Source organism: Podospora bellae-mahoneyi, chromosome 4 (genome assembly GCF_035222275.1).
Source record: "Podospora bellae-mahoneyi strain CBS 112042 chromosome 4, whole genome shotgun sequence".
In the NCBI taxonomy this organism is placed as follows: Eukaryota; Fungi; Ascomycota; class Sordariomycetes; order Sordariales; family Podosporaceae; genus Podospora; species Podospora bellae-mahoneyi.
Genome location: NC_085883.1, coordinates 2159303 through 2186190, shown reverse-complemented (window position 1 = coordinate 2186190; position 26888 = coordinate 2159303). Strand labels below are relative to the sequence as shown.

Genomic DNA, 26888 nt, shown 5'->3' with positions numbered 1-26888 from the left:
GTGGCTAGGGGGAATTTCGGCATTTGACCGACGACACTCCTCCGGGAAGGTGTGGTTTCACCGGCTTTGGGTGAAAATGGTTCTTTGACGGAAATAAGCACCTAAACTACCTGGGCTTATGCTATCATTTCCTAACCCCGGGGGCGACGAGCCGAAAGCGCGAAGGGGTGTGTGTGCCTTGCCCATTGTCATTGGGCTTGTGACAAAGGGTAGCGGCCATGGCATGGCAGGGCCGAAGGAAGGAAAGGAAGAGCTCTGCCGGGTGGTGGTCGGGGTGACCCTCCGCTTTTTGCTCCGCTTTTTAGGGGCCGGGGGCCCGGTTTGGTTGGTTGTTGGGCTGGGGTGGTGTCGATGACGGCAGTTTTTTACTGGGGGGGAGAGTGTTTTTCCATGATGTCCATGATCATTTATTCCCATGAGGGAGGGTTTTCTTTGTTTGGGTTTGTGGTACTGGGGATGGAGGATGGAGGTTTCGGGGGATGATGGGGGGGGGGAGGGTGGGTGCTGACAGATGTGGTGGGGATGGGGATTATGACTATTGGGAACCTGAGCAAAAGGGAAGGAAAAACGATACTTCATACACAAATTTTTGCAAGACAGGTTGATGACTGACGGGAGGGATGGGATGCCCCCAATGCCGGTATTCGGCATCTTCTTGTGTGTGTTTGCTGGGGAAGTGGAGGGGGCAAGGCAATTTAATCATATCCATCGTGACTGCTCGAAGGGTCCTAGTTCGTCCCAAGAAGGGTTAAGATGAAGCTGGGTCCCTCCCCGCGTAGGCCAAAACAACTCTCTGTTGCATCATTTTATTTTATTTTATTTTGTTTTGGTGTTTTTTTTTTAAAAAAAAAAACTTTTATTACTGAGTGGTCTTGGTTGTTTGCTGTTGTTGTTTTGTTTGTCATCATCAGACGAAAGGGTTCCATCGTCGAGCAGCGGTGACGACTGCCGAGGTCGACTAGTAAAGGGTAGTGATCCCTGACGAGTGACTGACTGTAACGACCGTGATTCAACATCACCTTTACACCTTTTCAGTATCTCACAGTCGCGGAATTATTGCCGGGAGGAAAGGAATTCAACAATGGCGACAACAACAACAACAACACCAACGACAACGACAACAACAACAGACGAAAAGACTGCCAGATATGAGAGGACAGACGATGAAGACAGGTCATCATCGCGGGACTCATTGTCCTCTTCAATCAAAGGCCCAACGCTAGAACCCATCCGTCCCGCATCCCGAATCAGTCGGAAAAGTCACGCCAGCCAGAACAGATTGTCGCTTCACCGGGAGAGGTCGAATAACGGGTATGGGGTTGATGATTTGGTAGACCGCTCATCGGAGGAAGATGGTGTTGCTGGTGGTGGTGGTGGTGGTGACATTGAGGCTGTTTCTTCTCAGGTTGATGCCCCGGACGCGTTGACTGATCCGTACGAGGTTACGTGGGATGGGGGGGATAACGACCCGATGTGTCCAAGGAGTATGCCGCAGTGGAGGAAGTGGTTAGTGATTTTTATCACCTCGGTGGGATCGTTTTGTGTGTGCGTTTTGCTCTCCTGGGGCAAGTTTTGGGTGGATGGCTGACGATTGGGATTTAGAACGAATGGTTCGGCGGTTTACACCGCTTCTTATGCGGACATGATGTCCGAGTTCAACAGCAGCCGGATTGTTGTCACGCTTGGGTTGTCGTTTTATGTCCTGGGGATTGCTCTCGGTCCGTTTTGGTCGCCGCTGGCCGAGTTTTATGGCCGACGACCCATCTACCTCGCGTCATTTTTGTTCTTCATGATCTTTCTGATTCCTTCGGCGCTGGCGAAGAATATCCAGACCATGATCGTCTCGAGATTCTTCCAGGGTTTGGCTGGGAGTGCGTTCTTGTCTGTGTCTGGGGGTACGGTTAGCGACATGTTCACCCACGACAAGATGCTCATGCCCATGGCGATTTTCTCACTCTCACCATTTGTTGGACCGTCGACTGGGCCGCTGATTGGAGGTGTGATGGTGATGTTTGTTCAGTGGAGGTGGATGCATTATTATCTGCTTATTTTGAGCGGGGCCTTGTTTTTGAGCATTGCGTTGCTTGTGCCGGAGACGTACCGTATGTTTTTTTTAACTCCGGTCTCCCCCCCTTTTTTGGCCTCAATCCCCCTTTTTTTTTTTTTTTTTTTTCTGACAAAAGATTGCATATGACTTAGATCCCGTTCTGTTGAAGAGAAAGGCAGCGAGAATCAGAAAGGAGACGGGTGACGAGAGGTATTATGCGCCGATTGAGCGGTCGACAAAGTCGATTCCAAAGACTGTTGGTCTTTCGCTGTTGCGACCGTTCCAGATCCTGATGTTTGAGCCCATGGCTTTGATCTTGAATATATACACTGCCATGCTCTTGGGCCTGCTGTATCTCTTCTTTGGAGCGTTTCCACTGATCTTTACGACGAATCATGACTTCAACCTGTGGCAGGTTGGGTTGACGTTTACGGGGTTGTTGGTGGCCATGATTATTGCCTGCTGCGTCACGCCGCTGTGGAACAACTTTCGGCATACGTTGAAGGAGAGGAGGAGGAGGAGGACGGGGGTGCTGAAGGATGAGCCTGAGGATCAACTGCCGCAGGTTATTGTGGGCGCGCCGCTCATTACGGGGGGGTTGTTTTGGTTTGGGTTTACGAGCACGCCCGAGATTCATTGGATTGTGCCGTTGATTGGGTCGGGGGTTTTTGGACTTGGGTGAGTGTTTTCATCCCATTCATCATTTTGCTTTCATGGAGAGGGAGAGGTTGGGATCTGCTTGAGGCGGCTTGGAGGCGGTCTCTCTGCATTCTGTTCTTCTTTTTTCAACCCCACGGGCGGAGAAAAAAGAAGGCAGAGACATGGAGGAGGCGGGAGACGCGTCTTTGCAGGAAGCAAGGCCCCCAGGAAGGGGAAAGAAAGGGCTGCAGGTCTCTCGGTTCTGTACGCCCTTACGCAAGCCTGGCTTTGGGCTTGAGGTTTAGTCATGGCTTTGTCAAGATGGGGTTTCCTGATGGCAGTTGGATTTGGAAGAAAGGGGGGGGGAGGGGTTGTTATGTGTTGGTTGTGTTTTTTGGCATGCAAGGAGTTCAAGCGGCTAACTGGGCTTTTTGCGTCGTAGGATGTCGTTCGCTTTTACGGGGGTATTTACCTTTCTGGTGAGTCTTGATCTTCTTTCCATTTCATGGCACCTACCCCTTGTTCTTCCCCAAACTTTTAGGCAAGTTCAACCAAGAGAGGGGGAGAGTTATAAGTGTTATTGACGTTTGCCTGGCTGCCTGCCTGCCTGCCTGCCCTGACGACGGAGCTCAGCCCGGAGTATAGGCAGCTAGGTGGTGGTGATTTTTTGAGGCTGCACCAAAAAGCAGGGCCCTGCCAGCTGCACTCCCCCTCTTTCAACTCCCCACCCCCCCCTCCCCTTACCCTGGTTTGGAGAAAATGTATTGGACAAAATGCGAAAAAGAAGAGAGTGAAAGAAATAGGTATGCTGATACGAGACGGTGGCGTTTGGTTTTGTTACATAGGTCGCAGCCTACCCGCGGTACGCAGCCAGTGCTTTGGCATCTAATGCTTTGGTGCGGTGTTCATTTGCTGGTAAGCAAATTCTTTCTTTCTTTCTTTCATTTTCTCTTCTTTCTCTTCTTTCTCTTCTTTCTCTTCTTTCTCTTCTTTCTCTTCTTTCTTATCGTTCATTCCCCTTGGATGGGGGGTTTTTTATTTATTTGGTTGGTACCACGACATTTGAGGACCGGCCGGGATGATATCTCTATCTATCGATGGCAGGGGAGAGAGCTGTTGTCCTCTGCTGTCTGGTCAGGCGATTCTCTTGGTTTTATGATTCTTTTTTGTTACTTGCTGGGGTTGGATTACCAGGGAGGATCAGATAAACTACCATGTTTTGGGGCGTTGTTCCATGTACCTTGATGGCCTGGGAATGACTGGACGATTGCTAACGACACTGGTGGGGGGAAATAGCCGCCTTTCCGTTGTTTGGGTACCAGATGTATGAGGCGCTGGGGTTCCAGTGGGCGACGGGGTTGTTGGCCTTTATTACTTTGGGATTGATGCCTTTTCCGTATATATTTTTCAGGTATGGGAGAAGGATTAGGGAGAGGAGTCGGTTTGCTAGTGCTACGTAGGGGTTTGGGGGGTTAAAAGGGGGGATGGGATATAGACTATTGCCTGTGTTTAATGGATGATGTAGACATTGTGGTGTAATGGCAGATATTAGATGAGCGACCTTTTATTGAGAGATGGATTGGACGAGTGATGTTTTGGTCGCTGTGGGGGTTGGGAAAGTCCTGGCTGGCTGGCTGGCTTGTTGCCCAGACGAAAAAAGAAGGTGGTTGATGGGAGCTCCCGCCCGTTTCTGAGACATTTCACTGACACTAGTTGAGAGCTAAGAGATTAATTTCCCCCGCGAAGAGAAAAGCTTGTTGTTGGTGGTTTGTGATTGATTTTGTCTTGGCCAAGTTTTTGAGTGGGGTGTTGCTTTGGGGACGAATGGGTTATTGATATGTGAGAGACTTGAACCGGGCCGGGCAGGGGGAGGGATAGGGACGGGAAGAGGTTGGATCGGCAGAGGCGACTAGTGAAATGCGGGATTTGGCGATGGGGGACTTGATCGAGTCGGAATCAGGCAGTGGATATTCACGAAAGACAGGTTTGTTTGAGGACATGGGTCTGGCCTAGGTTGCTTGTGGACGACGTGAGAAGCTGGAGTGGTCTGACTATGACGATCGTGCGGGCTGGGCTCTGGGACTTGATGGATGCTGTGTCCGGGGACCTTACCTACTTGGACTGCGAAGAAGGGGAGGGAGATATGTGGCCCGCATGTTGATCTGGGGGAGTGACAAGCTGGGTAGGTAGGTGGTGAGTGACATCAACCAAGGGGCAAAAGAGTGAGAGGGAGAGAGAAAACCTCAAGCATGGCTTATTGTTCTTGTCACACCTAGGGTATGTATGTTGCCAACTAATCTTCAACTCGTGATCGAGAGCACCAATGACTGTGTGAGATAGATTGTGGGGAGGTGGGAAGGGAGGGCAGGGAAGTGGGAGGGACGGGTGATCAGAGGCTGGTGGTGGCAAGGAGGTAAGTATATGGCCAATAAAGCGGCGATGGTCAAGTGCAAGAAAAGAGCAAGGTATTGACCATGGTGTTTGTTGGTGAGAATATACATGTGTGCTGGGAGAAATGGTGGGTAAGCAATAAGAGTACACGCAGGTTCTCTCTATTGGTACCTGGATCGATACGGATGGGTGCGTGAGCTGCTGGTCAAGACGACGAGTTTGAAGGCGGTGAAAGTTGGGGAAACACACGCTTGAACTGTACATGTAAACCGTAGGCAGGTGTGTGTTTCGTGGTGTGGGTGCCCGTCATGGAGGGAAGCAGGTGCCGCCGCCTCCCCGTGATACCGGGTTTTTGGGACGGTATTGGTTGAGGGTCTTTACCCGCTGCACATGGCTTGCTGGATGTTGGTGTGGGTGGGTGATCAAGATCTGGTTAGGGGATTTTTGTGATCGTTTGGGCCCATCACCAGGGATGGCTGTGGGGAGAGGGCGGGCAGCCCACAACATGTTGTGGGAGTTAAAGTGCTGACAGCGTTATAGTGTTGGCGGTCACGTTAGCTGTTTGGACTACGTGGGATGGTGTGGAGGTGGGCCAATGATGAGGTTTCAGCATGTCAAGCACATGAAATGTATACACCTTGCTGACATGGGCCTTGGTCCTGTGCAAGGTAATCTATCCGAGGCGTCATGGACCAGCGATGATGTAAAGGCTGTGTGGGCTTGGATGAACGTGCAGTAGACACGTATGGTCCACTCGCGAGCAGCTCCCGGAACAGCAGCTGAAGAAGGAAAAAAGTAAACCAAACACACTGTCTACATCTGCTGTGCAGTTTCGTTCCAAGCTGATGTGTGTAGATCTGATCTGATCTAGCGTAGCATTTGATGCCCAACACACTGCTCTTCACGGTGTGCTCTGCATGTTTGTGCATACGGTACCCCTGAGGGGCTGGCTGGCTGGCTGGCTGGCTGGCTGGCTGGCTGGCTGTTGCTGGCTGTGGTCGCCTGCCTTGCCCTTTGCCGACGATGTGATAATGTGAGGTGACGATACCCGGAAGCCGGGCAGATATGGGGAGGACCAAGGGCGTGGGCAGATCGATCTAAAGGTGCGTCTAACCACATCTATCGTTTCGGTCCGCGAATGGTAGTGGGTAGCAGTGATGGATGAAGCCGGGGAGAAAGTGGATAGTATGTGATAGAATAACGGACACTTTCATCCGATTCGGACGCTTTGCCTGTTTACGTGCAGGTTGTAATATGCTGCAAATGTGACCATGTCAATTTACGTAGGGCAATGGAGGCGGGCACCAGTACCGGCTTTTTCTTTGCTTCTTCTGCTCGTTGGTGCCAAGTCACAAACTTCAGGTCCTATCCTCAGCCAGCCATCCCATGTGGGATTTGTTGGATAACGCTCAATAGATCCACGGAGAATTATCCCAACATGGCCGGCCATGAGGCAGATATGGGCTGATCAACGGCCATCACACGCGCCTGGCTGGGCAGCAAAGGCCTAGCCAGAGAGCGAAAGAGGGACGGCACGTTCAGCCTTGAAGATATATGGTGTTAGATCGAAATATCCTATCATCGTGATGGAGGAGGGCGGATGTGAAAGACATGCGTCCCCGGACGGGCCGATCGATAGTGATCAAGATTTGATGTTCATCGTTCACGTTTTCAGCACCAGCCCATACCGCCACTTGATGCCAACAACAACAACAACAACAACAACAACAACTAGTTAGGGGTTGTGTGAAGGGATCTGCAGATGGCCGAGATGTAGGCTGGCTTGCGTGCTCTCAGCACTTTTCTTTTCTGGCAGTCTTTTCTGCATGGGGAGAGTGGATGGATTTTGACAGATTGCCATCTCGTTGTTGATTGCTGGCCAACCCGGTGTGGCGCGGCATCGTGGCAGGCGGGATGAGGGGGCCATGAGGTGGGCGGCGGCGGGCTGGCGTTGAAAGGTGTTGAAGTTTCCTGTGATCAAGCTGGTGTGCTGTTCCTCTCCGTAACAAGAAGGAGGTTGAGGCTGCTGTGTGCGCAGTGAGGTTGCTTGTCAATATCTGCGTGCATTGCCCTGCCTGCCTGGCTTGGCGGTGTGAAGAGTTGAAGATTGGTGTCTGAGAGTGGGATTGGGTGGATGAAGAGGAGATAGACAACAGGAGAGAGCTGAGACATTGATCTTCGGTGAAGAGAGTGAGACAGACATGTGTCGAAGAAGAAATGAAGAAGTCCCTCAGGAAAAGAGAAAAGAAGAAAAAACAATGAAGCCAACTCCGGTGACGCGATGCGCGCCAGCCGCTGTCAAGATTGGGCTAGAAACAATATCTTGTTGACTAGTCTCCCAACTGTGCTTTGCAATGGCTTTCTAATGATCTGGATTAGGGATAGCTCAAGGTAGCTGCCGGTCTGGATGGGAGGTTGCCCCTGCGTGGTGCTTGATGTCGACGATGGTACCTATTCAGTTCAGATGTCGTTGCTCGTAAATTATTACTCCTAGGTGCTTGGTGTAACTGTTACTTTCTCTCTGGAGATGATCCACGGTTCCCGGGCTGCGGTCCGCGCGGGCCAGTGGGGAGATTTTGGTGTATGTAGGTAGGTAAGAGGGGCGGAGAATTGAGAATTGGCAGGGACCACATGCTAAAGCTGTGCGGTCGATTAGCTAAACCTCGTCGGGTATCGTCTTAGGTCCCTGGTACCTGGTCGAGGCGGGGGCTGCAGTGTCCAATGGGAGTCCGGTGTAGTGTCTGCCAGGTACCGAGTACCCGCAGCCAAGGCCTGATGGGACGAAGGTCGGCAAAGTTGAGAGAGCAAAGGATCTCCCTTCCATTCGAGCTTGTGAGCCATCCGTGACTCCTACTTTACACATAGCAACAAGCAACAGTTCCTATTTCGAGTATTCATCATCAGATATACCGTCCATTAGGTAAACAGGGCCGGTTCCATTCAGCGATACGTGATCGATACGCCCTCGCAGCAAGCCAGCCGCGGCCAGCCACTGGGAGCCAAGAGCAAACTCGAGTTTTTCACGGTCAACTCCAACATCTGCCATGCCAGCAAATACCGGCCTCGACTGGGTACACCTGTCTGGGAACGGCTGCAAGGACGGGCGATTGGAAAGTGACTGATTTGCACCCCACTTGCCCGCATCGCGCCTTCGATTCCAAGCCCCGAGGCTCCTCACCGTCCACTGTCCAGCCTTTTGCGCAATTGATACTTGACCAGACTCCCTTTTTTTCCCAGTTTGGCCGCCTTAACCACACACCTTACACCCATCCCGCGCCGACAGTTCCAGAAGAAACACCAAACCCCGGCCCTTGCGAATTGCGAATTGCGACTCGACAACGGCGCTTTCCGTCTTGCGACAAATACCCAAAGGATCTGCCCTAGCCACGGCGGGCCACGGGCTGGACCGTTTTGTTTTCTTTTTCCTGAGGAGGCGCCAGGAATCGAAAGGTTGGCAGTAGAAGGAAGAAAGGTCCTGGGCCGAGCCCCCACCCAAAAAAAAAAAAAAAAAAAAAAACGACGAGTAGGAAACGAGAGGGGGGTTAATCTCAAGTCTCAGTCAGTGAAAGAGAAACAGCTGGAGATCGATTCGCTTCGAACGAGGACCGAGTCACTGGAGAGTCCCGCATCCGCCGCACCGAGTTGCCCTGCTTTGAATCCATACTGTACGGTACGGTACCTCGAACCTAGAACCTATCATAACCAGGTCCAGGCTGCTGCGAGGCGGCGCCAAGGGCTCATACAAGCATAAGTGACGGATAGCTGCACCTGAATGCCTTCCTATCACTGCGGTGCAACGTGCACGACCCAGCGCTCGAGAGCTTCCCCAGACGACATCAGAGTGCTTTATCCGCCCCTCCGCCTGTAGCTGCCGCTGCCGCTGCCGCGTGACCAGGACCAAGAGCCTTCCCCTCTGTCGCCATCAACACCAAGCTTTCCTCTGGCTTGCTCCACCGCCGGCGCCTCGATCCGGCCAGTCTTGCCTTCGTGGTACAAGGACGCCATCTGCCAGCCGGCCCCGAGCTCATTGGCAGGAAGCCCTCCAGAAACTGCTGCTCGTAGAATACGAGACAGCCCGCGGTTGTTGTGTATCAGGCCTCGTCAGCTGGCGCAGGTGCCCCCTTTTCTATCTGGGAAGGACGATCAGCATCCCATATTACGGGAGGCCACAGGGCCAAAAAGTAGAGAGCCTGAGGGGAGAGAGTGTGTGAAATCAGGAACGAGACGAGAGAGAGAGAGCGTCTGTTTGATGCCACATCCGGTCTCGCAAGTAGCCAACTAGCCTGCTCTGCTGCCGCCTCATTGCCGCTCACCGCGCTTTAATTAGACGGCTTGCTGGGGTTCGCCACGCACATACCACACTCACGCAGTACCTGCTGCCCTTCCTCTCCCGTCAACTTGCCGGACATTTCTTTTGTCAACAGGAGCGCCGTGCAGCGCCAATCACTTTTGGGGTGGGTGATACTGCCGTGGGGACTCCTGCAGGAGGGCTTTCAGACCCCCTGACCCCCATCTCGGAGTACGTCCTTTCCCTGGCTGTGAGCTGCGGTCTGGCAGAGATTGGGGTCCTGCATTGCCGTCCCGTCCAGATAGAGACCTGGTCAAGTATAAGAAGCTCGAGGCACAATGCCGGAAGACGGTGGGCCTTTCGGATCAGAGGCAGCAGAAGCCTCGGGTGCCATGTCTGAGACCGAGAACGAGTACGACGACCACGAACCGCATCATAAAGACGAAGACGACAGGATGTCTGAACAAAACACGACTCCAGATGGCGTCGACGCCGGCGGTGAGGTCAAGAAGAAGTATGATCCAAAAGACCCATTACGTCCTCGGCGGAAAAAGGCCAGGAGAGCCTGCTATGCCTGCCAGAGAGCCCATCTCACATGTGGTAAGTCTTTTGTCGTTCTTCACAGCCGTTGCAGTTGTTTTTCTCTTGAATACCCGAGGGGGCAGAGGGCGGCGTTGTTCGTCGGCTGACGCTGTCGTCTAGGTGATGAAAGACCATGTCAACGCTGTATAAAGCGCGGATTGCAAGATAGCTGTCAAGATGGGGTCAGGAAAAAGGCCAAATATCTCCACGACGCACCACCAGAAGCCTTGAGGCCAGTTTTGGGCCCCAACTACAACCCCAACGCGCCAAGTTCACGACACGGCGGCCAGAGGCACCACAGCGTCTCGACGGACGCATCTACCGTCAGGACATTTTTCTCACATTCAAACGCTTCGCAGTATCCTGTCTACTCATCGACACAGAGCATCCCGCATGGTCTGACGGAGAGTTTACCGTTCAACAGTCAACAGTCACCTGTCTCCCCAACATTCCAGCAGACCTCGAGCAACCCTCCTATTAGTGGAATGGTGGCGCCTCCAGTTTCGAGTCCAATGACACCCTTCGGGCTACCCTTCGACCCAAGCGACCCCAACATCTTCAACTTCAACATCGATGGTTTGAACTTTGGGAGTCACTACGGAGCGATGGAGTTTGGAATGCTGGGCCACATGTCATCAAGCGCTGCCGATACCCCACCGCAAGAGTCTGGCATGGGTCAACAGCCAGGCGATGTGCATTTTGGGGCCGGGTTGTTTGGGAGCCATTTCGACAGCCGCATGCTGCCGGAGTTTCTGGGTCTGGATGCAGGCGCCAACGGCATTTACTCGCAAGGGAACCTGCAACATGGTCTCCCTCACGCCTACGCGATACCAGCTGGCCCAACTAGTCTTCAAAGTCCCAGCACCGAGAACAACAGCCCACAACCTACCACCTTTGGCTTTGACGACCGACCATCACCGACCATGTCACAATACCCCAACGCTCCCGGAGCCAAGAGCTCATCAAACAGCCGTCCGTCAAAGCTGAGAAAGCTCGACAAGGTGGCCATTCTGCAAAAACGCCAGCGCGACCCGTCGTACATTTATGACACGGTCAAGAAGTCGTTTGACTATGTTGGCAGCTTCCACAAACTCTTTGAAGTTTTGTCCAGTCGGTTTTCCCAACCTCATGCTGCTCGCATAGCCAAGTCGTTAGCTGCCATCCGACCAGCCCTCCTCGCGTCCACACGAAACTTGACGACGCAAGACCTCATCTTTATGGAGCAGTGCTTCCAACGAACGCTATTCGAGTACGAAGACTTCATGACGCAGTCTTCAAGTCCCACCCTTGCCTGTCGGCGCACGGGCGAGATCGCGGGCGTGAACAAGGAGTTCACTGCCCTGACAGGGTGGACCAAGGACGTCCTGCTGGGGAAGGAACCAAACCGCAACACCAACCTCGGCGGGACAGGGGTGCGGACCACCCCGCGGCTCAAGAGCCTCAACGAGAGCAGCGCAGAGAACGGCGGCGCCGCGAGCGGTCCGAGACCGGTGTTTCTTGCTGAGCTGATGGACCACGAGAGCGCGGTGGAGTTTTACGAGGATTACTCGCAACTTGCGTTTGGGGACAGCAGAGGGAGGATGACGAGGAAGTGCAGGTTGCTCAAGTACCGGACTGATAAGCCGGCTGCAGGTGGCGGTGGTGGTGCGGGGGAGGAGGAGAGGAAGCCGGATCCGAGCGCCGCGCCGCCGCAGCAGGAAAAGGACTCGAGGCATAGTATTTTGAGCAACAGGGTGGCGAAAATTGATGGGGAACATGGGATTTCGAAGCTGGAGAGGGATGGGAAGCTGGAGTGCAGTTATACTTGGACGATTAAGAGGGATATGTTTGATATGCCGATGTTGTTTGTTATTAACGTGAGTTTTTTTTTTTTTTTTTACGACTACTATGGAAGAAGGCATTGCTAACGGGATTCTAGTTTTTACCATGTTACTACCGGAATCATAACCAATTGGCGGTTTAAAGAAGAGGCGAAAGCGCAAGCGTGAAAAAAAAAAAAGGTGGGGGAAGAAGGGGGGTAATATGAAGACTAGTTTATATATTTCTTGGGTAAGGAAAGGGATACGTATTGGATGGGTATATTCAAAAAGCGTGACTGGGTGGAAGAAGCGGTAGGGAAGGCGGTGGGGGGAAGGTTGGCATTTGGATGGTGTTGCTTTTTCGTTTCTGCGTTTCGTTTCTTTTCGCTAAACGAAGTTTGGATTCAACAAGTTTTGGATATGTTGATGGTTGGGTATATAAAAGAGAAGAAGTGATTTATATACATTTGTTTTTCTGTCTCGTGATCTATACCTATTACACAACTCGCGGAAAACTGTTCATAATTTTTTGGGAGAGAGAGGAAAGGGAAGGGGGGGGGGGGGTTGAATGCTCAATTATTGAATCGCTTGCTTTTTTAAGTCTATAAAAACGCTTATTCCTTATAAACTCGCCTTCTCGTCTTCTTGCTCAACCAGCCAACCGCCCTCAAACTGGCCCCCATCCCCTAATTCTTTGACTCTCCACCCTGGTCTCGAGAGGGACTGTCGAGCGACCCGACAGTCAAAGGTGATGTCCTCGACCAGGTCGTCAAGCCCCTTGTAGTCCTTTTCGTCGCGGATGTAGCCCATGATGAGGAGGCGCATGTCTGTGCCGTAGAAGTCTGCCTGGAACTCATGCAACACGTGGACTTCCGCGGAGCGGGTGTCGTTTTTGTAGAAGGGGTTGTAGCCTATGGACATGACCATTGGAAACATGCTCCAGTTGGTGTTGGAGGCTGGGCTGTAGTTCGGGTGGCTGGGGGGTAAGAGAAGAGACGCCCAACCAAAGTAAACGCCCGATGGGATGGAGGAGATCCAGGGGGTGAGGGAGTTATCAACGGGGAGGTTGGCGGTGGGAATCCCGAGTTCTTTGGAGCCGCGGCCGAAGCCGGAGATCACGGGGCCGGACATGCGGTACGGGTATGGAGGTTCGGGACCGGAGCTGGGGCCGATGAGGAGGGGGCGGAGGCCCGAGGCGGCGGTGGTGCCGGTTGGTATCTCTTCTTTGGACATCTTTTTGGTGTGGTGGTGGTGGTGGTGGTGGTTGGTCAAAGTGAGTGAGTGAGTGAGTGAGTGAGTTGTTTGTGTGGTGATGAGTCAATATCAACTCACCCCCTCTGGCAAAAAATGAGAGAAAGTATAAAGGTGTATATATGAGACAAATCAGTCTGCGTGAGTGAGTGAGTGATTGATTGATTGAGTGAGTGAGTGAGTGAGTGAGTGAATGGCTGTGGAATCACACTAAAATGTCTCGATAGACCAGATAGATAGATAACCGGAGCGGGTGCCGCGGCGTGGGTGGTGGCGGGGTAGTGGGGCAGCTTGGTACGTTTCCCGCTCTCACACCATCCGTTCAGGGGGAATGGTTGACAGCGGCCAATATGGGATGAGATGAATAATAATATAATGGTCCAACGATTACCCGATAGGAGGGGGACCACGGACGTGGATTTAAGCTTGTTTTCTAGTCTTGCTTGGCTTGGTGTGATTATCGGGGTGACACAGCGTGGTGGTGTAATTACGAATTACGCTGTACTGTGAGATAGTCTGGGAGATATGATTGACCTCGAATTATAGTAGAAAAGAATTATTCCTATAGGATACCCAGCACGATACAATCTTCACCGGTTCCAGTTAAAACACAGCAGCCCGGACCCGAACGCCACATCCATCCAGTACAACAGTTAGCCCGCCCACACCTATATCATCTCCCCTATCTTACCTCCTCTCCCCATCCACATCGCTTCCCTCCCCTTACTTCGTCTCCCCCTTCCACTCCTCCCTCCCCAACCTCACAATATCATTCTGCTCCAAAATCCAGTATTTACTCGGCGCCCTCCCCCCCTCAATCATCTCCACCGCCTTCACCGCCGCCCGCGCAATAACCTCCCCCTCCTGCGCAAACCTGTCCACCACCCCCCTCCCAAACCACCGCCCAATCGCCTTGACCACCCCCTGCGCCTGCCCCTCCCCAAGCCTAGCCTGCTCCCTCTCCCCCAGTATCAACCCCGGCCTGAGTATCACCGCGTGCTCAAAACCCAACTCCTTGATCGTATCCTCCACCCCAATCTTCATCTTACTGTACGGCACATAATTGCTGAACAAACCCCTCGTCCCACCGCTAGACACAAAAACAAAGGTTTTGGTTCCAGAATCTTTCGCTGCTCTGGCCAGGGCGACGTTGAGGTCGTGGTCGATTTTCCACTGGTTTGCTATGCCGCCTGCGGCGGTGCGGGTGGTGCCGAGGGCGGAGATGACTGTTTTGGGCGGGGGGGCGAGTGAGGAAAGGGAGGAGGTCCAGAGGTCGGTGTTGGATTCGATGATGGGGGTGAGGGTTGGGCCGGGGGTTTTGGGGGGGCGGCGGGAGATTGTGGTGACGGGGACGGAGGAGGAGAGGAGGGTGGAGAGGATGTGGGAGCCTACTAGGCCTGTTGAGCCGATTAGGAGTGTTGGTTGTTGGGACATTTTGTGGTGGTGAGGTGGTGAGATGATATCAGGTCTCCCGGATTATTGTGGTGAGGAAGAGACGTTCAAATAGGCGTCGGGACAGATACGCAACGAGGGACGGGGGAATCACGGCAGTCCACGGTGCACCACGGAGCTCTTGATTGATGGACGTTGGAAACGGCCAGAACAAATGCGAGCCCCTGTCGTCGCACTGTTAACCGATGCCGTCATTGCGTCTTGGCATATTTGACGCTCAGCCGAGCTGTCATGGCAGCAAATTGAAGGATTTCGGGACAATGACAGTGAACAGAAATTCGGGATAATATATTACATGGCCGGCGCAATCAAGATCTTTAAACCCGTCTCAACCATGGGCTAAACCTAAATCCAAGTAAAAGTCCGGTGGCACAAGATCAGTCACACCCAACCCTAACCCAGAACAGATCCATCAAGGTGCTGTCGCAAACTGAGAAAAATGGCGGGGCAACCCGCAGCAGTGCGCAAGTAAACTTGGGCGCTCCAAAGAAAAAAAATCCTAGAGTGAACCCCTCCATGAACCAGCATACAACTATCACCACCACCATCACCACCACCGCCGCCGCCAATTCCCGTCGTATCATCTTCTCCCGCTTCTTTCCAGAGTCGCATATTCTTTCTTCACATCAAAATTACCCAAAATGGAGGCCCCATCACCAGGTACTTACCCTCCCCCCTCCTTTGCGTACCAGATGCTAACTCCCCCCCAGCGCAAACCCAAACCACCTTCGAGCGCGGCATCTCCCTCCTCCTCAACCTCTGGCCAGCCCTTACCCTCGCCGTGCAAAACAACTGGGGCGGCCCCGACTCCTCCGACAAACGCGACTGGTTCGCCGGCGCCGTCTCCGAGCTCTTCCCCCCCCTTACTACCTCCACCTCCACCTCCACCTCCCCATCTGCCCCCTCAGAAGAACCAGACGCCGAATACATTGAAGAATTCCTCCTCAATGTCATGCTCGACGAGTTCGAAGTCAACGTCGACGACGACTCCGCCTTCGAGGTAGCCGAGAGCATCATCAGGATCAGGAAGGACTGTCTAAAGGGCAAGTTTGACGAGGTGGAGCAGCTGGGGAGGCGGTATACCGAAAAGAAGGGAAGTAAAGTGGTTTTTGCAAAGGGGGAGGACCAAGAGGAAGAAGGGGAGTGGGATACGGATGATGATGAGGAGGATGAAGATATGGAGGATGCGCCTGCGTTGGTGCAGGCTCCAAGAAGGGAAAAGCAGGAGCCCGAGGTGGATGAGGATGGGTTTCAGACTGTCACGAGGAAGAAGAGGTAATGGTAATAGAGTGGAAGGGAAAAAAACAAAAAGGGGGGGGGGGGCAAAGAGGGAGGGGTGAAATAAAAAGCGAGATACCCAGTTAAGAACCTCTGTTGAAGGTCTGCTCCAAGGGGGTTGCTATGGAAAGGAGAGCTTTTAAACGTTGAAGAAACTATAACAGAATTTCCGGACAAGCAACAAAATATTCTGGCTCCTTGATGTTGCAGAGTGAAAATACCCATTATAAACTCCGCCAACTAGCAAAGCGATAAACCCAAAAGTTATTCAACAAATCAAACGCCGTCCACCCATGTTTCCCGCTGTGATATCTCTCAAATGCTGACTCCCAATCTGGCTTCCTACTCCCAATCCTCCTCATCACTGCCATCACTGTCATCGAGCTTCTTCGCGTCCTTGGGACTGTTGGGCGCCTGACTGGGTACACCAGACGCGGCGCCGACAACATCGTAGCTGGTGTCACTATCCGCCATCGATTTCCTGTCGTCAGACTTGCGAGGCTCTGCCGGCTTGGCAGCAGTGGTAGTAGGGTTGATCGTGGAGGCAGAGTTTGAAGAACCAGGGCGCTTGGCCTCAGCAGTAGGCACAGGTTTGGCAATGGCGGGTTTGGCGGGGGCCGACTCCTCCTCATCACTGGACTCCTCCTCGCTGGAATCCTCCTCCTCCTCTTCTTCTTCGGAAGAGTCCTCGTCCCAGCCAACTTCCTCTTCAGCCGAGGCAGCTGGTTCATGTTAGCATAGGTACAAGTTTCCAAGTGGACAGGTGGGCTCATAATCTTACCCTTGAGCAAGTCCCTACGCCTGGCCTCAGCAGTCTCAATACCGTGTCTGAGGAAGTAGTACCTCTTCCAGAAATCCGCATAGGGAACCGTGTCGGGAACCAGCTTCTCCATTGTCGTTCTCAACTTGGGGTACTTGGCGAGATCAGCAGCGATGTCCTCCGTCTTCTTATCGACATCAAACTCCTTGGCCCAGGTCTCATACTCGGCGCCAGTGCCATCCTTGATGAAGTTGTCCGTGGTGGTGTGGATGACGTGAAGCTGCGCATCGAACCGCGAGGTGTGGATCACCCTCTTCCCAGCGGCATCCTTGCTTTCGAACAAAACGGTGTTGCCCTGGTTGTCTCCCTGATCGTTGGTGGGTGGTGCGATTTGGATGGCGTCGCGGAAGAAGTCGCGGAGGTTGGAACCGAACCTGAGGAGAGCTTCGTCGGCGGCGTCTTCGGCTTTCTGGAGATCCTTTAGGCGTTTGGCGGCTTCTTCTTTGAGACGGGTGAGTACGGATTCGGATTCGGCGAGGGCTTCTTCTGATGAGAGGGCTTTGGCGCGGGTGGGGGTGGTCTGGTCGCCTGTGTCCTGAGAGGAGGAACCGGCGTCGGCTGGTGGTGAGGTATTCAAGGAGAGCGATCGGGTGCGGTTGATGATAGTCTGGCGCAGGTCGGTGAAGCCGCGGGTCGCATCTTGGCTTACGGCGGAGAGCTCTTGCTGGGCTTCATGATAGATAGTCTCACCCTGGGAACAAACACCGTCAGTCGAGCTGTGCCGAGGTTGACCACCCGAGAGAGAGAAACACACACCTGCTTCACCACGCTACCAAAGAAACCTCCAATCCTAGCGCCCCAAGGACTGTTGGAAAAGGCGCGGTAAGCATCCTGGAGATCCTCGTTCAAGCTCGCCTGTGGAGCGGCGGGCTGGTTCTGTCTGTTCTGGGACTCGCTCTTGTCCTCGAAGTTGGACTCGAGGATGTGGTCGTAGGCGATGTCCATGAGGGACTGTACGTGGGGGTTATCGTTGAGATTACTGGATCTGATATGCTACCAAGTGGTCACTTTTGCTAGAGGTGGTTTGTCTTGGATACGGCTGGCCGGCAAGTGATTGCTCTGTCGTCACCTGGCGTTACACAAGGCTGATGGCATGATGTCGCCAATCCCACTGCCGTGAGCGGACGGAGCAGGCACAAACTGCGCGCGGGGCTCCGCTGCTTGCGCCTAAAACGGGGGACAAGCTGCACGGGCCCTCCACTGCACTGTCATCGCCACGCATGCGTCCAGGCCATCCAGAGCTTTACACTAGAGAGCGGAGATGTATACATTCCTGCAGTGAAGTGGGACTATTAGGTCGATGGATGTACAACTGACACTTGATATCGGAAACATACCCCAGATGAGATGCTTCATGGTAGCTCACGGCATATCGACATATTGCACAAGGACTTATGCCTCGGTCATGAATATTATCTCCGAGGGTTTCTACTGTAGGAACCAGGGCATGCGGTGAGAACAGCTGCCTGGAGATAATGATTCAGAAACAATCAGTTCCACTTCCCCTTTTATTGAATAGTCACCCGTGTCGCTTGAAAGGCGCAGGCAGTCCTCTATGCCCACATACCCCTCGGTCCTATGAGACAGCGCTGTTGGGTTGACTCAGCACCTTGTAACATGCTCGTCGCTACCAACAGAACCGGATATTAAACGGCCAGAGGTAAATCTATGGCATATAGAATCCCATCACCCAAAATGCAAAAATGGCGTGTGCTTGCTGATCTCTTGTCTATTGTCCGTTGTCTACACGGGTCTACCGCAGTAGGGTCCCCAAGATAGAGGGGCTGGGCTGACCACCCACAACCCGATCGGGGTCAACAAGGTGGGGCAATCATGGCCGACCTGGGCCGCTGTTGAAGAAGACCACACGCCGAAGGACCCCTGTCGGTTCGCGCTCGCTCGGACCAGCTTCCGTCCAACATCTTCCATTGACGGCTGACAAATTGATGGAGCTCACCAGACCAAGGGCCCCCTCGACCTGTAGTCTTGCTCCCAGTTTCGCCCATCGGTCTGACTCTTCGTCCTTTTTCTCGTTTCTCCCATCCGTAGAAAGTCCTTACGTACTCGTACATACCATACCATACATACCGAGATACTGCTGCCAGCTGTCCATCCAATTCCAGTCCAGGCATCCAGAAGAACACGGCGAGGCAAGCATTCGAGTTCCGCCGACTCCGAATTCCCGACCCGTTTTCCACTGCCCTGCTGCTGCGAGCCCTGCGTCGCACTCGAGTGGCCTGCGCCTAAACCTCTTCCCCCAGTCTTGGGAGGCGAACTCTATGGTCTCTCTTCGTCGTGGCCCCGACCTGTCCCAGACACCCCATCTCCATCTTTTACGCCGTCTGTCACCAAGGGTTCAGTGATTCATCAATCTGAACCAGCCTTTAGACTAGTGGAGAAACACTCTGCGCTGTCCCTGCGCTCGTCTTTGTCTTCAACGTCAGATACCCCGCTGTCCGCCGTTGGGTGGGCGGAGATAAGCAGCCCAATCATCACTGCTCCCGCCACCTACGTCTCCGACAGCAATCGCATTTGGCATTGGGGCCTGTCTAATCTGAACTTCTCGAGGGAAAGGCCCAAGCCTTAATTTTCTTCAATTAGTTGTCCAAAACGTCACGCGAGTCAAGCAGACACAATGACGTCGACACGCAATCCCGTTCAGGACCTCATCCTCACGCCGCAACAGCAGAATTTGTTGTATGCCGCCCTCAATTCCAACCGCAAAGGAAACACTCCGGTTAATTCGACCATGACCGTGTCTCCTCTCCAGTTCAATGGGTCTCCGCTTCAGGAAAACTTCGGTAGCTTCCAAGGCAGCCCCGACTTCGATTACGACTACGATTTTGCCGGGGCCGATTCAACTCTCGACTTCTCCTTCAACGACGGCAATCAGCCCAAGATGATTCCCGACTTGCCCGGTACTTCAGATGGCGGCAAGTCCGAATCTCCCGACGATACAGAGTCTCCCGACAAGCGCAGCCATCCAGACGATGAAGAGGATGAAGCCCGTGGAGCCAAGAGGCGAGAGAGTGAGGATAGGGTTGCCAAGAAGCCGGGAAGAAAGCCACTGACGACAGAACCAAGCTCAGTAAGTAAATACAACCCTTGAGCGAACCACGTTGGATTCTAACTGTTTCGCAACAGAAGCGCAAGGCCCAGAACCGCGCTGCCCAACGGGCTTTCAGAGAGCGCAAGGAAAAGCATCTGAAAGAGTTGGAAACCAAGGTCGAGGAGTTGGAGAAGGCCTCTGAAACCCACAACAAGGAGAAGCAGGCTCTCCGCGCGCAGGTCGACAAGATGACGGTTGAGTTGAACGAATATAAAAAGCGTCTGTCAGCTCTCTCAAACGGTCGCCCAAATTACCAAGGACCCACGAAGCTATTCGGCGCTCCTTTCCTTCAAAACATGAACGATGTCAACTTTCAATTCGAGTTTCCCAAGTTCGGCACCCTGCCTGGGCCCAACGTTACCAATGACACCAAGAAGTCTTCCACATCGACCGCAGCATCAATACCGCCGAAGCGGAACAATTCAGATACACGGAGCCCGTTGGACAAGTCGAATAGCGGCTTCAGCCCTGATCACTCGAGCACATACAGCCCCCTCGGCCTGAACTCGCACAATCTGGACTCGCAGTTCAACTTGAACGGCCCGACAACGACAAGCTCGCCGTCAGCCTCATCAAATTCCAACATGGGTGGGCCGAACTCGTCGTGCGGGACATCACCCGAACCGTTTACGCAGTCGCCCATGGGCTTCAAACCCGTGGACACGCTGGCCACCATCGGGGAGGAGCAGTCTGGTTTCAACGTGAACGGCTCATCACAGGGTGAGAATTGCAGTGCAATATCGCGGTTTTCGGTTCGATAATGCTGACAAGCTTGCAGACTTTAGTCATTTCGGTGATGCAAATGACTTCAACTGGCTGCCCCAGACAGACTTTCAGTTTGAGCCTCAGTTGTTTGGGGACTATCGCGAGCCACAGGAGAACATCCTTTCTAATGGCTTCGATGACAGTTTCTTCAACGACGCCCTTGATGCTGACTTCATCACCCCATACAACCTGCCACTAACCACCGAAGTACCAGCGCCAAAGCCCGACCTCCTCGCCCAAATCGATGCCGCCAAAGAAGCCGATCAAGTTACGCCCAATGGGCAGCTACTGACCTGCACCAGTATATGGTGAGTTACATGCAACTCCTGCTTCGGTGACGGGGGTAACTGACAGGCAAAACAGGGAGAAACTGCAAACGTGTCCCAAGGTGCAAAACGGCGACTTTGATCTGGATGGCTTGTGCTCGGACCTTCAGAAGAAGGCCAAGTGCTCTGGCGGCGGCGCTGTCGTGGCTAAGGAGGATTTTGAGCAGGTCATGAACAAGTATCTACCTTGCAAGGACAGGGCCGGGCAGGCCGATCTCGAGGCGGCTGTGAAGGAGGCGACGGGCAGCACCAAGATTTGATTCGGCATTGTTAGACGTCGATGTATACCACAGCTGTACAACACCAATCACCACCCGGCAGATAAAAAGCAGGCAGGTGTTGGCCCAGAGGGCCGGGGCGGTTCGGAACCACAGGTTTAGGGAATGCACCTAATCAAGAGGAGGAAAGACGGAAAATTGGGAGGAAAGTTTATAGGGGAAGGAAAGGGAATATCTTTGAGGGTTTTAAGGCAAGGAGTTTTTACAAGATATACCACACCAGGCGGGGCCATCTGAATGTGAAAAAAAGGGGCACGTCGTTTATTTGATGTTTCATTTCTTTGGCCAGATATGGGTGGAATAGGGAATGGCGCTTAGTTAGTTTTTCACTATCTGGGGTTCTTGACTGGGAGAATCTCATCTATTTATTGTTGATTTGTTTGGGGGTTTTGATGTTGCTGATTTGTCTCGCATCGTGCGTTGGTTTTGAGGTTTAATGATGTATGATCAGGTCGATAGTTTGAAGATGATGTATTGGGAAAGTCTGGTATACTTGCTGTGATGGAAATGAATGCGTGAGTGTTTGGGAGAGTTGAATAAACCCCTCATCCCTTTTTCAACAGCCCCTGACTCTTGTCCAAGAGGCTGCGTATGTAAGTCCATCCTCTTTGAGCATTAGCCACAGCATGTCGGGGTCTACCTCGACCCCATTATCTGTGCTGTTCGGTTGATGCCAGACCATCATAACCAACACTGTAACAGTCTCTCTCTCGCTCTCTCTCTCTCTCTCTTTTTTTTCTTTCTCCCAATTGCCACCTCCCCACTTGTTTGCTCCCCCCCTATGTGTCATTTTCGACAGCAACAACCCTACAATTTCCCCCGTGCTCCTCCCTCCTCCCAAGCTGCTCCCCCTTTTGTTCACCACCACCCTGCAGCTGTAATGTGGGCTGTCGCATGATCTTGTCAAACAAAGACAGCCACACGACCGGGTCTTGCATCCCCCCCACTACGTACTTTTTGTTGACGACATAGCTTGGTACCGCCCTGACGCCTATTTCTCGCTTGGCTTTTTCGCATTCTTTGTCGACCTCCTCCCCTAGAGCCCCCGAGTCCAACCATTCCAACCCTTTGTCTACCGTCCCGAACAGTCCTGCCTCCACCCCTAGTTCGGCGAGGGTTTGTCTGGAGGAGATGTCGCGGCCGCGTTGGAAGCTGGCTTGGTAGAGGCGCGACATGAAGCGTTGGAGGTTTTGCTGGGAGGGGGATGCTTGAAAGCGGGATTGTGCCAATAGGATCAGCCGGTGCGAGTCCCTGCTGTTGCCGGTCCTCCCCTCCCAGTTGAACTTGATGTTGTAGGTGCTGGCCAGATTGTCGAGGTGGGTGAGGATGGAGGTTGTGCGGGTGTGGGAGGAGTAAATGTATGTGAGTGCGGCGCCGAGTTTGCGGGAGGAGGGGCGGGAGTTGGGGTAGAGGATGTAGGGGTGGTAGGTTAGGGAGAAGGTCACCGGGGTCGGGGGGGAGAAGGAGGAGACGGCGGTGGTAAGGGAGAGGAAGCCGAGGTGGGAGAAGGGGCAGACTGTGTCGGTGTAGATGTCGAGTTTGAAGTGGAAGGGTTGGGGGGTCGTCGTGATTGTGGTTGGGGAGGGGGGCATGGTGGTTAGGGCTCAAAATTAGAGACGGTTTTGGTAGAATAGAGTGAGTGAGTTGGTTGTCTATCTCGGGTTGTCTCTTGAGGCTTGGCCTCTGGTAGATACGTTGGGCCTCGCTCTGATGGAGTGAGCTGCTTCGTCGTTGCGTTGACCGGCAAGGCAACAACCAGCCACTTTCTTTCCGTCTTTCTTGTCTGTTTGTTGCTAGTGACCCCGTATCCCGTGCTGTAGCTGGTCATGTCGAGACGAGAACAGCGGGCAAGTGGCCCTACTGTCTGGTTGGTGATGAAGACGAAAGACGATGAAAACTCAAATCAATCAAATCAAGAAAGAATGAAAAGAAAACAAGAACAAACACCCCCGAGACCTCCCACGTGCCCACCACCTTCCATCCACCACCTTAATCAAATACCAGGAGACGCACACCACTTGCATCAAGGAGGTCCGGGTCCATAGCCCCCTTCCACTTCCAGCCCTACGCTACCTACCTTCACCCACTGCCCGACCTCGGCAACCACGCGCCACCTCACTCTCGGCCCATACTTTCTCTCTGTCCAAAGCCGTAAGGGTTTTCTCGTAACTGCTATACGCAGCAGAAACAAAGACAGAAAAAACCTGCCGCTACCCATTCAATCCGTCTCCACTTTCTAGGTCAGCAAGGCGGGCTCCCAACATCATGATTACTGATCACGACAAATACACAATTCGAGTCGAGAGGCGTTACATAAACACCTCCCACAATGACGGCGAGTGATTAACCCTTGTTCTTACAACTTGTCTTGAAGACAAGGCATAACTTGTGTTGCCCGCTTTCCTCAAGCAAGACAGGTAGCTTTGATTCGACATGGGAGTCCCGCCATTGAAAGCTGGACTTACGAGCACTAATACCACCAAGAAACCATGATTTTTGGCATAAAGCCTCATTTGGTTATTATCGCTATCCTGCCCTCTGCCAAATCCGTCCTTGATAATAGCAACGGCTCCCCCAACCTCCAAAACAGCATCTCTCCTGATAAAACAAAAACACTGTAGACTTTTTTTTGGTCTGTCGTAAAATATATATCAAGAGCCCCCCCCAACGCCAAACGCTTAATGCAATGTTCCATCCCCCATCCTCCTCTCTTCTCATATCAATTTTTCGTCCCCATTGTCGTTCATCTCCCCGTCTTGTCGTCCCGTCCCCCCATCTAGTATGTGCCCCATTCTGAAACTCATAACCCCCCTCCTGAAAAAAATCTAATCATCCCTCCCAAAAACCAAGCCCCAAATCCACAAAACGCCATCCCAATGCTTGATATACCCCTTTTCCCCAGTCCACCTCTTCCCCCCCTTCACACACACATCTTGCCAGCCAACCCAGAACCCCCATCTACCTCTTCATGTGACTATAATCCTTCAACAAATGCTCCATATGCGTATTCGTGCTCTTGGTCCCCTTCCTCGCCGCCCTCTTCTTCTTCTTCTCCACCTTCGGCATCTTCTCCGCCTTCAACCTCGGATCCTCACTCGCCGGCTTCTGCCCCGCCTGTATCAGCTTCTGCGCAATGACATCCAGCGCCGGCAGCTCAACCCTGCTCCACGCCCTCACCAGATCCGGCTCCACCTCGTGAAACAAACTCGGATCGTCCAGCCAAACCATCCTTGCCGCCCCGTCCTTCTTGGCTCTAATCACCAGCACCTTATGCTCCCTCTCGAGCTCCGTAATCGCCGGCTCGCAATCCGGCCAGCCGTCCTTCAAGTCCTTGACGCTCACCCCAGACGCATCGGTTTTCTTTTGCAGGTACGCAATCAACTGCGTCTTGTTCCTCACGTTGGGGATGGTGGGCCGGTGCATATACGTCCCCGTCTTCCACGTCTGCTCGCTCAGATTCGGGTCCGGGATCCATTGAATCTGCGGATGGCGACGCATCTGTTCCACAAAAAACTCCTGCTCTGAATCTGACCGGCCCGTGGCGCTGAGGTACGAGAGGACGTCGTGGTAGGTCTGCGGCTCGTCCTTGCTCCTAAGCCAGGTGACGGCGTAGGCCATTTGGGAGATGACGCTGTCGCCTGTTCCCGTGACGGCGGGTTGCGAGTACACAATGTTCGCGCCGGGGAGCTCGCGGTCGCGGCGGGAGGGGGTGCCCACCGCCGCCGAGGTGGTTGATCCGACAGAGGGGGATGGCGAGGGGGGTGCGAGGTTGCGCTTCACGGCCGAGGACATGGCCGAGGTGCCAGTGGTGCCCGTGAGCTTGGAGGCTGCCGCGGCCATGGAGGCGCGGAAGGCGTCGGCTTCGCGGTCGAGGCGCGACATGGTGATTGATCTGCTGTTGTGCAATTATCTCGGGGAGGGGGTTCGGTTCGGTGGGTTGATTTGTGAGAGTGGCGATGGGGTTTGTTGTCGAGGTTTTGCAAAGGTTAAGTTTGTCGCAGGAAGAAGAGGTCGAAAAAGAATGACGGAGGTTGCGGCGCTGAAAAGAGACGACCGGGGTTGTAAAGCGGATACTTTTGGTGCGGCCGCGCTGAAAGTGAATTGAGGCTGAGAGCCAGGCGGGCGCTTTGTGGTTGCCAGCTGGAGGGAGGCAGCCGACCGGCAGAACGAAGCAGGCCACAATTTATTTTCATGGTTATTTATTGTATTCACTCCAAGTACAACGATGCTCTTGTTGCTTCAAGCAGCTCTCCTAGATTGCAAGATGTATCCAAAAACAAAAAACAAAAAACAAAAGGCCAAGATGTGTCAAACTTCAGAGTGGAATTCCACCGTCGCTTATCGAACCCAGCCTCGATATACGGGTTTCAACCAACAACGCCTCAACACATCAGACGAAACGAAAGATTCAAAATTACAAGTCTATTAAACTATGTGCCCAATTCCAGCCAGCATTGCAATGCCTCCAGACCACCAAAGAGATAGCTTGCTTGCCTGCTTGTTGCCCCCCTCTCGCTTGCAATATAGAAAAGATAATAACACATCACACACCCCGGTATATCATTCATCGTCCACGAAACCCGCCAACGCATTCACATTTCGTTTTGTGTCCTGTGTACGTGTTGAATCGAATCCCGGTCTGGGAAAAAAGCAGAGTGTTATTGCAAAGATATGCAATGCCACGCTCCTCCCCCCACTACCACCACCACCACCACTACCACCATCATCATCCTTTCAGGATGTGGATCGCATCTCGACCTCTTGTGTGTTGGGCAGCGGCTGGAAAGCGGTGTGGACCCCCATCCCACCCGCTCCCAAATGGCACAAAGGAAGGATCCCAGACCCTGACCCTGAAACTCCTTGCCTGTACCTCCCCATTCTTTTCCCGTCTCGTGTCTTGTCATGTCAAACCCAGCAAAAAAAAAAAAAAAAACTAAAAAAAAAAAAAGCTAAAAAAAAAGAACGCCCCCAGTGTTGAACCATTTTTCCCCCGTGGCTGTGGTTGCTTAAGCCTGCTGGTTCTGTTGTTGCTGGAGGTACTGGTAGGCACCGAAAGCAACGAGACCGCCGAGAAGGACGACGGCGTAGAGACCGACGCCGAGACCGGCGCTGGAGTTGTTGGCGGCGGGAGAGACGGCACCGGGGAGGGGAGTCTTGGGCTTGGGGTCGCCGGGCTGTAAAAAAATCGCGTCAGCAATCCAGTTCGGGTTATCACGCCGATACAAGAGCACAGGGGTATAAACTCACGTTGCGCTTCAGGGTGCCGACAAGAAGGGGCTCAAGAGCCTCGCGGGCCTCGTCACTGTGACCAACATCCTCGAAAGCCTCGGTGGAATCCTGACCGGCAACATCGAGAAGGACCTCCTCGCCACCACTATATATCATCCCTTGTCAGCCATTCTGTGTTTGTTTGCGGAACCTGCATCTGTCCATGCGGGGAGAAGAGGGGGAGGGCAGAGTCCGATCTCGATAAGACGCGATCTACTCTTTGGGTCAAAACTCACGGGTGCTCATCAACGAACTTGGTGATGTCGTAGATCTTGTCGTGGATCACAACATAGAGGTCCTTCTTGGTGTTGTGCTCAGCAACATCTTGGTAAGTGAGCTCCTGGAGGGCCATTTTGACTGATCGTGCGTGGGTTGGGTTGATTTGTCGGTGGTGGATGTGTTCTATCAAAAAGTACCAAAAAAAAGAACAGCTTTCGGTTAGCAAAAGATACACCGATAAGCGCCATACTTTGGGGTAACCGGTCGCGCAACACAGGAAAAGTGCAATTGACCCCGGGGTAGTTGCAAACTTACAAACGAGAGGCTCAAGTACGCAAAGCAATAGAGGCTGGCAGTAGTCCGGAGACGGTGTTTG

General features: G+C 53.1%; 10 protein-coding genes across 10 annotated transcripts; 4 read left to right on the top strand and 6 right to left on the bottom strand.

The window, feature by feature from the left end:
* Positions 1 to 541: 541 nt before the first annotated feature.
* QC761_0067170 (uncharacterized protein) lies at positions 542 to 4436 on the top strand. The gene is given in 7 exon segments (XM_062872656.1): positions 542 to 819; positions 833 to 1545; positions 1603 to 2102; positions 2200 to 2725; positions 3129 to 3165; positions 3532 to 3601; positions 3983 to 4436. 6 exon segments carry the CDS (start codon positions 1082 to 1084, stop codon positions 4144 to 4146), a joined length of 1761 nt encoding a protein of 586 aa, XP_062732350.1. The 5' UTR covers positions 542 to 819; positions 833 to 1081; the 3' UTR covers positions 4147 to 4436.
* A 3443-nt stretch (positions 4437 to 7879) lies between these two features.
* On the top strand, positions 7880 to 12307 carry ERT1 (Transcriptional regulator of nonfermentable carbon utilization). Its single transcript, XM_062879150.1, has 3 exons — positions 7880 to 9965; positions 10068 to 11803; positions 11866 to 12307. The coding sequence occupies exons 1-3, from the start codon at positions 9704 to 9706 to the stop codon at positions 11908 to 11910; spliced, it is 2043 nt and encodes a 680-aa protein (XP_062732349.1). The 5' UTR covers positions 7880 to 9703; the 3' UTR covers positions 11911 to 12307.
* A 60-nt stretch (positions 12308 to 12367) lies between these two features.
* Positions 12368 to 12979, bottom strand: FMN1 (riboflavin kinase; the record flags this gene model as incomplete). The annotated part of the gene is made up of 1 exon (XM_062879151.1): positions 12368 to 12979. The coding sequence occupies one exon, from the start codon at positions 12977 to 12979 to the stop codon at positions 12368 to 12370; it is 612 nt and encodes a 203-aa protein (XP_062732348.1).
* Positions 12980 to 13570: 591 nt separating this feature from the next.
* Positions 13571 to 15772, top strand: TSR2 (rRNA accumulation-related protein). The gene is made up of 2 exons (XM_062879153.1): positions 13571 to 15109; positions 15160 to 15772. The coding sequence occupies exons 1-2, from the start codon at positions 15091 to 15093 to the stop codon at positions 15726 to 15728; spliced, it is 588 nt and encodes a 195-aa protein (XP_062732346.1). The 5' UTR covers positions 13571 to 15090; the 3' UTR covers positions 15729 to 15772.
* FMP52 (Protein fmp52, mitochondrial) lies at positions 13721 to 14431 on the bottom strand (the record flags this gene model as incomplete). Its single annotated transcript, XM_062879152.1, has 1 exon — positions 13721 to 14431. One exon carries the CDS (start codon positions 14429 to 14431, stop codon positions 13721 to 13723), a length of 711 nt encoding a protein of 236 aa, XP_062732347.1.
* A 297-nt stretch (positions 15773 to 16069) lies between the features above and the next one.
* On the bottom strand, positions 16070 to 18348 carry QC761_408780 (uncharacterized protein; the record flags this gene model as incomplete). The annotated part of the gene is made up of 4 exons (XM_062879154.1): positions 17885 to 18348; positions 17304 to 17820; positions 16509 to 17211; positions 16070 to 16449 (listed from the first exon to the last, which is right to left on the bottom strand). Exons 2-4 carry the CDS (start codon positions 17490 to 17492, stop codon positions 16070 to 16072), a joined length of 1272 nt encoding a protein of 423 aa, XP_062732345.1. The 5' UTR covers positions 17493 to 17820; positions 17885 to 18348.
* On the top strand, positions 17978 to 21415 carry YAP1 (DNA-binding transcription factor yap1). Its single transcript, XM_062879155.1, has 4 exons — positions 17978 to 19635; positions 19692 to 20376; positions 20435 to 20729; positions 20785 to 21415. The coding sequence occupies exons 1-4, from the start codon at positions 19183 to 19185 to the stop codon at positions 21005 to 21007; spliced, it is 1656 nt and encodes a 551-aa protein (XP_062732344.1). The 5' UTR covers positions 17978 to 19182; the 3' UTR covers positions 21008 to 21415.
* Positions 21416 to 21804: 389 nt separating this feature from the next.
* On the bottom strand, positions 21805 to 22617 carry QC761_408800 (uncharacterized protein; the record flags this gene model as incomplete). The annotated part of the gene is made up of 1 exon (XM_062879156.1): positions 21805 to 22617. The coding sequence occupies one exon, from the start codon at positions 22615 to 22617 to the stop codon at positions 21805 to 21807; it is 813 nt and encodes a 270-aa protein (XP_062732343.1).
* A 1366-nt stretch (positions 22618 to 23983) lies between these two features.
* tfa2 (transcription factor TFIIE beta subunit, TFIIEB, Tfa2) lies at positions 23984 to 24907 on the bottom strand (the record flags this gene model as incomplete). Its single annotated transcript, XM_062879157.1, has 1 exon — positions 23984 to 24907. The coding sequence occupies one exon, from the start codon at positions 24905 to 24907 to the stop codon at positions 23984 to 23986; it is 924 nt and encodes a 307-aa protein (XP_062732342.1).
* A 415-nt stretch (positions 24908 to 25322) lies between these two features.
* QC761_408820 (uncharacterized protein) lies at positions 25323 to 26645 on the bottom strand (the record flags this gene model as incomplete). The annotated part of the gene is given in 5 exon segments (XM_062879158.1): positions 25323 to 25734; positions 25750 to 25974; positions 25990 to 26199; positions 26273 to 26399; positions 26530 to 26645. The coding sequence occupies 3 exon segments, from the start codon at positions 26643 to 26645 to the stop codon at positions 26032 to 26034; spliced, it is 411 nt and encodes a 136-aa protein (XP_062732341.1). The 3' UTR covers positions 25323 to 25734; positions 25750 to 25974; positions 25990 to 26031.
* Positions 26646 to 26888: the final 243 nt, after the last annotated feature.